The 7,075-nt window shown below is 45.1% G+C and overlaps 1 protein-coding gene across 1 annotated transcript in view; it reads left to right on the forward strand.

Annotated features, from left to right (window-relative positions):
• The window catches only part of CLRN1 (clarin 1), a 42,657-nt gene extending 36,310 nt beyond the window's left edge, over positions 1-6,347 (forward strand). The window contains exon 3 of the mRNA XM_005863466.2: positions 5,930-6,347. Within this exon, the coding sequence (XP_005863528.1) occupies positions 5,930-6,198 (269 nt within the window). The 3' untranslated portion in view covers positions 6,199-6,347. The remainder of the gene's footprint in view (positions 1-5,929) is intronic.
• Positions 6,348-7,075: the final 728 nt, after the last annotated feature.

A 7,075-nucleotide genomic window follows, 5' to 3' on the forward strand; every position in this document is an offset into this window, starting at 1 on the left:
TACACACACACACACACACACACACACACGGCTCACCTCCTACGTGTCTACCTGGCTCTCTTCCTTTCTCGGCTCTCACCACCTGGTTCCTTTTCACTTGCTGTACGCCCCCCTCCCCCTGTATGAAATACTCTTCTCCTCAAATATCCACTTTCTCACTCCCTGGCATCCTTCAAGAGACACTAAAATGTCATCTCTCTGAGGCCTCCCCAAGGGAGGCCCTTCCCTGCTTTATTTTTTTTTAATTTTTTATTTTTTTAAAATTAATTTCAGAGAGGAAGGGAGAGGGAGAGAGAGATAGAAACATCAATGATAAGAGAATCATCGATTGGCTGCCTCCTGTACGCCCCACACTGGGGATCGAGCCCGCAACCCGGGCATGTGACCTTGACCAGAATCGAACCTGGGACCCTTCAGTCTGCAGGCCGATGCTCTATCCACTGAGCCAAACCAGCTAGGGCTCCCTGCTTTATTTTATTATTCTCCTTGGTGTGTATCACACTCCAATAAACTAAATCTATTTCGTTATTTCCTCTCTCTGCACTGTGTCTACCTCCAAGAGCTGCACAAAGATAGGGAATTCTGTCTGCTTTGTTCACTGCTGCCCAGGCAGTGTATAAGCACCCAATAAATACTTGTTGAGTAAATGAGTAAAATAGGAGCAGTCCTGCATATTTCCTGGTAACAGATGACATTCTCCCTTTCTGAAAATCAATTCAAATTGAAAAAGACTGTGCTTTTAGACCGTTTTATTTGGCACAAATCACCCTTCTCACTAACATGACATTTGTGAAGCTCCAGATAGATGTGGGCTCTTCAACTCTCTGTTACAGAGGAGGAAGAGGAAGCGCTGAGCCCAGCTGCTGTTAATCCTTCATCCACAGCTGCTCTTTGGAATCACATGACCAACTTGCTCTTCATTATGACCTCAGAATCTACCCTTAGATATTAGTTTGCTTTACTTGACCCTCTGCCCATTGTCTAGATGGTAGCCATTGGTCTCTAAAAGCCATGGAAGCCAGAACCACTTCCTTCAGAGAAGAAATCGTTGCTGGGAATCTCATCTCCAGTACCTGCTTTCTAGTGAGATTGCATAACTTCACAGAAAATTAGCACCTGCACCTGCAAAGTTGTGGCTCTCCCACCCCCACTTATAATTTCTCAAGACTCCTTAAAGAAGGAAATTATCGATTTATTATTCTGTAGAGAAAATGGAGTGCCTCTGACATTTATCATCTATAAGAGGATTTAAAGATGATGTGTAATCTTTCTGGAAATTTCGGCCATTACTTTAGATGGAACTGAAATTCTAATTTATTATTTCCAAAAATACAATCTCAGTGATAATGAGAGAATGTTTCATAGATTTTCACCTTGGAGGACACTTCTCTACCAAAACCCCTGCTGCCCTGGACTCACCTAGATCCTGGCAGGATGTTCCCTCTCAGGGGTCAGCCAGCAATGAAGAAGCAGGTTTCTCCTTGCTGTGACCTTTGTCCCCTTTATTGTAAGGCCAGGGGGAGAGAGGTGCCCAATTCTCAACAGCTGCCAGAGAGAGTCCTGAGTGTGCAGTGTCTAGGACATTACAATCGCTTGGTAATTGACTGATAATTCGTGGTGTGACAGCCTTGTAACTCAGCAATCCCATTCAGTCAGAAATTAACTCAGTAATCAAAGTCATTAAAGGAAAAAAAACACACACTACTGAATCAGCCAGATGGTGGGGAAATCAAACACATGAAGGAAAAATGGCTGGTCTTTGAGTAAGATGCTGGGCAGTAAAACCTGGGCCCTATGCCTGGTTATACTTCAAATTCTAGCTTGAGCAAGGCTTGGCAGGTTTCCGAAGTCTAGTGTGCTCTAACCTTTCCTGTGAGCCGGAGCAGTGCTGGTCAGATGGACAGCCATGGGGAATCTGTCCAAATGGCCCTGGCTGAATTGGGCTCTTGGTGTACATGGAAAACTTGGAAAAGGAGGAGAGAAGCAAGCAGACCTGATCCTAACATTTGTAAGCCCTTGGGCAAGAGTATAAATGACAGCTCACATACCCCGTGTCTAGACATTTAAAAGTTAAACATTAATAAACTATTCACCGAGGCATGTTCTAGGCTATTGCCTGAACAAACATCTCTCCATAGGTCCTGGGAGGCCAGATTCACATTTAGAATCCTTGGGCCCTGGCAATTCTACACTTGAATGCGGCGATGGGAAGAGAGCTGGCTGTTGTCTGTCCTCTTTCCTTCCATGCCTGGTTCCATCCACACTGTAAAAGAACTCCAGGGGCTCTGACCATGCCCAAAGCAGCTGTGCCTTGGACACCTGCAGGCCTCAGGGCTGTGTACCAGCCACAGAGTCTGCCCTTGGGAGTACGGCCCAGGGAAGACACCCACATAGCCCTGGAAAGCGCTCAGGTGTTTGGGAAAGGAATTCCCAGGTCCCAGAAATGTATCTATTAGGCGAGTCAGGGACTCCAGCTGGGCCTGGCCCATGGACCTCAAAGATCCCTTGCCCCATGGAGGAGGGCTCTCCAGAAGAGAGAAGGAGCAGGACCTCTGGGTGTGGGACCCCCTTGCTGGAGCCCCTTGTGGAGCCTGAGAGTCACAGCGGAAATGTGCTGAGCCCTGTTCTCACCGTCATTCGCGTCTCATACACTCCTCCTCTGTCCCTGGCAGTCAGACCGCCAACAGAAACGTTCCATGTACCTTTTGGTCCGTAAGTCATAAACAGTTACAGTTGCTCTCACGTATGGTTTAGAGCCATAGACAGAGAAAAGCAAACATATTCTCAGTCCACAGTGAGTTGTTTCCTTTCACATCTCTTAGCAATGCTGGCTGAGGCTCGGGCTGGGTTCTATGTTCTGACTCTGAAATGGCAAAGTTGACCACACGGCCAAGCCCAGAATCCAGAGCAGACCTAAGGCCATCCATCCTCTCAACTACTGGACCACATGTTCTGATTCGAGAGCTTGTGCACTTAAAGTATTAGCTATGGCAAAAGGCTGAGTTTACAGCTGTAAAAAAAAAGAAAATTTTACCCTTTGCAACATCATGGATGGACCTGGAGAGCAATATGCTAAGTGAAATAAGCCAGTCAGAGAAAGGCAAGTACCATATGATTTCATTCACTTGTGGAATTTAATGAACAAACTGAACTACCAAGTAAAATAGAGACAGACTCATAGATAGAGAGCAGGCAGACAGCTCTGGTGGGGGTGGGGGTGGTGGCTGGAAGGATTGAGCAAAAAAGATTAAAAAAAGAAAGAACTCGTGGACACGGATAACTGTCTGGTGATTGCAGGGGTAGGTGGAGGTGGAAGAGGGTATGGGTGGGGAAATAAATGGGGATGGAAAAATAAATTTAAAAAATAAAGGGGAGGAAGAGCTGTGAGTTTAAGACACCCCAAGCAACTTTTACTTTAGGAATTTGAAATGCAGTCTCACTAGGATGCTGTCTCCTTAACAAAGTAATACCTTTAAAATATTTAACAACTTGAAAATGAAACCGTGCTTGAATTTTCCCTGCAAGCACTAAGGAAACACAGTGTTTCTCTTCTGTCTGAAATTCACCCCCTTCTCAGACAAAGAAGACTCTTGTAAAAGCAATGGCATTTTCTCCACTCTCAAATAAAGAGAAAACAGCATTGCAGCCTTCTTGTTGGATCTAACAATGAAGGAATAAAACAGTTTTGCCAGGGGAAAACTAGGCTAACAAAATTTTACACAGGAATATTTTCAACTACTGCTCTGAGGCTAGTGGGAAGTGAAGTTTCAAGAAAATTATATCATTTGATCATTTGGGGGTGTATTATGTTGATTGTCAAGCTGATGGGGCCAGTCCTAAGCTAAATTCTAATAAAGAAATGTGATTTCCCTTTTCCTGCTCCCCCCCCACTCCCCACCCCTCATGATCCAGTCTGTACCACCACCCCAACGCAATCTTGGCCTCTGGAAGTAATGGGGACCGTTGCTTGCCTTGCAGCTCCCCACATCTGGGATGCTCTCCCCCACAGGCCAGCTTCCCTTTGCTTGGCTAACTTCTCTTTAGCTACTTCTAAGGAACCTTCCATGCTGTTGCCCACGCTCTCAGTGATGGCCACCTGTACCTCCTTACTATCACACTCACTGCGCTTGATTTAATCATTGTTGTATCTACGTTCCCTGCCTGATTACACACTTTGTTAGAGCAGGAATATTAATATTAATATATGCTTGTTTTAATGTTTCAATCTCTACCACTATCCCCATGTGTGGCATAGAATGAATCTAGTTGAATAAATGAAGGAGTGAATTAATGGATGAGAACTTAAGCCACTTGTTGCTGCTCCCAGAGTATTTGATGAACTGTAATTGAAGAACCAGAAGCATCACCCCTCCTAAAGGAGTCATAAGCCTAATGGGAGAGTATTTGGAGGAGCAAGGAACTGTAATACATTCTTTTGGGTTACCTACCTGATGTGTGGTAGGGTAAAGAATTAAGGTAAAAACTTTTGAGAAGAAAGTAATACATGAAAACCATAAGAACAGCTACCAACTAATAAGCATTTATGCATATCAGTTCTAATGCCAAATGCTAATCATGTGTCATCTCTATTATCCACATTTTATAGATAAGGAAATTGAGATTTGGTGATTAAAACTGCTTAATTTCTTTATTTTTTATTGATTTTTTACAGAGAGGAAGGGAGAGGGATAGAGTTAGAAACATCAATGAGAGAGAAACACCAATCAGCTGCCTCTTGCACACCCCCTACTGGGGATGTGCCCGCAACCAAGGTACATTCCCTTGACCAGAATAGAAACCCAGGACCCTTTAGTCCGCAGGCTGACGCTCTATCCACTGAGCCAAACCGGTTAGGGCTAAAACTGCTTAATTTCACACGTTAGGAACCCAAATTGGTTTGACCTAAGTTGGAAAACCATCTCAGCAAGTCTCCTATTAACTGGCACCCCTTTGTGGTGGCCTGGAATCCAACCCAGGCTGTGGAAGCCCTGGGAGTCCCAGCCACCCACTGTGCTCCTCACCCTGCCCTCCTGCCACCTGCTTCTGCCCTTGTGCTACCCACCCACCCAGCGGTCCACCCTCCTCAAGGGGGAGGTCCTGTCAGAGTTTCCAGGCACCGGTCAGTACGGATGCCCCTGTCCTCAGAGGTCTCTCCCGGATGGCAGCTGCAACAGTTAAGATTAGATTAGGCTGCCAATGAGTGATACATCAGAGAAAACTAATCATAGTGGAAGACTCTAATACATGCATAATTCAAGGGGACTTTGCTGCCCCTACATCTCAGCCACTCTCAGCCAAACAATGTGGTCTTTATTCAAGGCAGCCACATGCCCAGGTGAAAATCCCGAGTTGTTAACAAACAAGGAGAACAGGCACTCTCTGCCTCAACACCTCATCCATGGCTCCCTTTGCTCAGGGGCTCCTCTGGGCAGCGGCGGCCAGGTGGGAGCTGAAGGAGGAGGAGGCACGTAACCCTCTGAAGGAAGCCCAGGCTTTCCACAGAGCTACATGATTGGCATTTCTCCTGCATGGCCTGTGAAGTATTTTGAGAAATTTGTTGAGAGAATTTTGTTCTCTTGAAGCCACATCATAGCAGTGGCTGCTCTGTGCCTGATTTCGTCATTGTCCTTTTAAGGTGCCCAACAACCCAGCCTTCTCACCACACAGAGGAACATCCCTGTCTTTGTCAGGTCAGCTTGACCCGACTTCCACAAGTCCTCTCACTCAGAGCCATCACCCAGGCACTAGCACCCACCGTGTGGGCAATCAGGCTCATGATTACTAATTTGAAATAATACATTTTTTGCAGAAAAATGCAAATGAGAATTCCTATAAAAGGCTTTCTTTAGTTTGCACCTCCACCTTCTTCCCTGTTCCTTTCCATCAGGAAATATTTGTCCCAACATGGTGTTTGTTGCTTCTGTTGCAGGGTCCTGCGGTTGTCTTGTCATGATTTTGTTTGCCTCTGAAGTGAAAATTCACCACCTCTCAGAAAAAATTGCAAATTATAAAGAAGGGATTTATGCCTACAAAACACAAAGTGAAAAATACACCACCTCATTCTGGGTCGTTTTCATTTGCTTTTTTGTTCATTTTTTGAATGGGCTTCTAATACGACTTGCTGGATTTCAGTTCCCCTTTGCAAAATCTAAAGGCACAGAGACGACGACGGATGTAGCTGTGGATCTAATGTACTGAACGGCAAACATTTCTGTGGTTTTCCAAGGCAGTGAGCAGACTTGCTGCATCCGCTTGGATATGGTTAATTTTGTGAATCCTTTCAGATGCCTCAGTCAGACCACCCAACCTTCGGTGATAATGTTTACAAACTGTGCACTATAGGCACAGGCCGGAAGGAGGGGAGCAGAAGGAAGGCTTTGGAAGGTGTGCTGCCTGGGGGGGAATCGCTTCACCAGGCTGTCAAGGCAGTCAACTGGAATGGACAAACCTACTCCTGCATAGCAACATGCAAAATGCCTACTCCATCATGGGGGCATCAGAAGGCATGGGGATCTATTTTAATAGAAACATACTATTTCGGATATAACCATACATTTCTTGCCACAGACACCAGAAAACAGAGCAGGAATAACTTCTTCCAATGATAGTGCATTAAGTGACCTTTTCAAAAAAGTTCATTTAAAGTACAGTCTTACTATCATGCCTGTTGATTTAAACTTGCAAACTTAAAAAAGTAACCAAGAAGAAAGACCAAAGCTAAGGGTATTTTCTCTCATGCCTAGGACCCCACTACATTAGCACAGTATTTACAAGGGAGACAACTGCCAGGACCTCTGAAGAATCATGAAAAATGATTTTCCTGGTAAACTTCATACAAAATGACTCATTGGAGCTGTTGTTTCTAACCTCAGTGTCTTAAATTCTAATTTCCAATTATGAAATTATGCTACATTCTGGGATTATGATGGTAACACTGTGTCATTGTGGTTTTTGGTCTGGCTGTCACAAAGCATGGCCCAGGTCAACTTTTCCCCCATGAATTACCCATGAAATTGATCTGCAGATGACCAAAGGCCCCAGCTGAGCCTGGAGCTAACCCCCCCTCTCTCCTCCA

Source organism: Myotis brandtii, unplaced genomic scaffold (assembly GCF_000412655.1).
Source record: "Myotis brandtii unplaced genomic scaffold, ASM41265v1 scaffold179, whole genome shotgun sequence".
Classification (NCBI taxonomy): domain Eukaryota; kingdom Metazoa; phylum Chordata; class Mammalia; order Chiroptera; family Vespertilionidae; genus Myotis; species Myotis brandtii.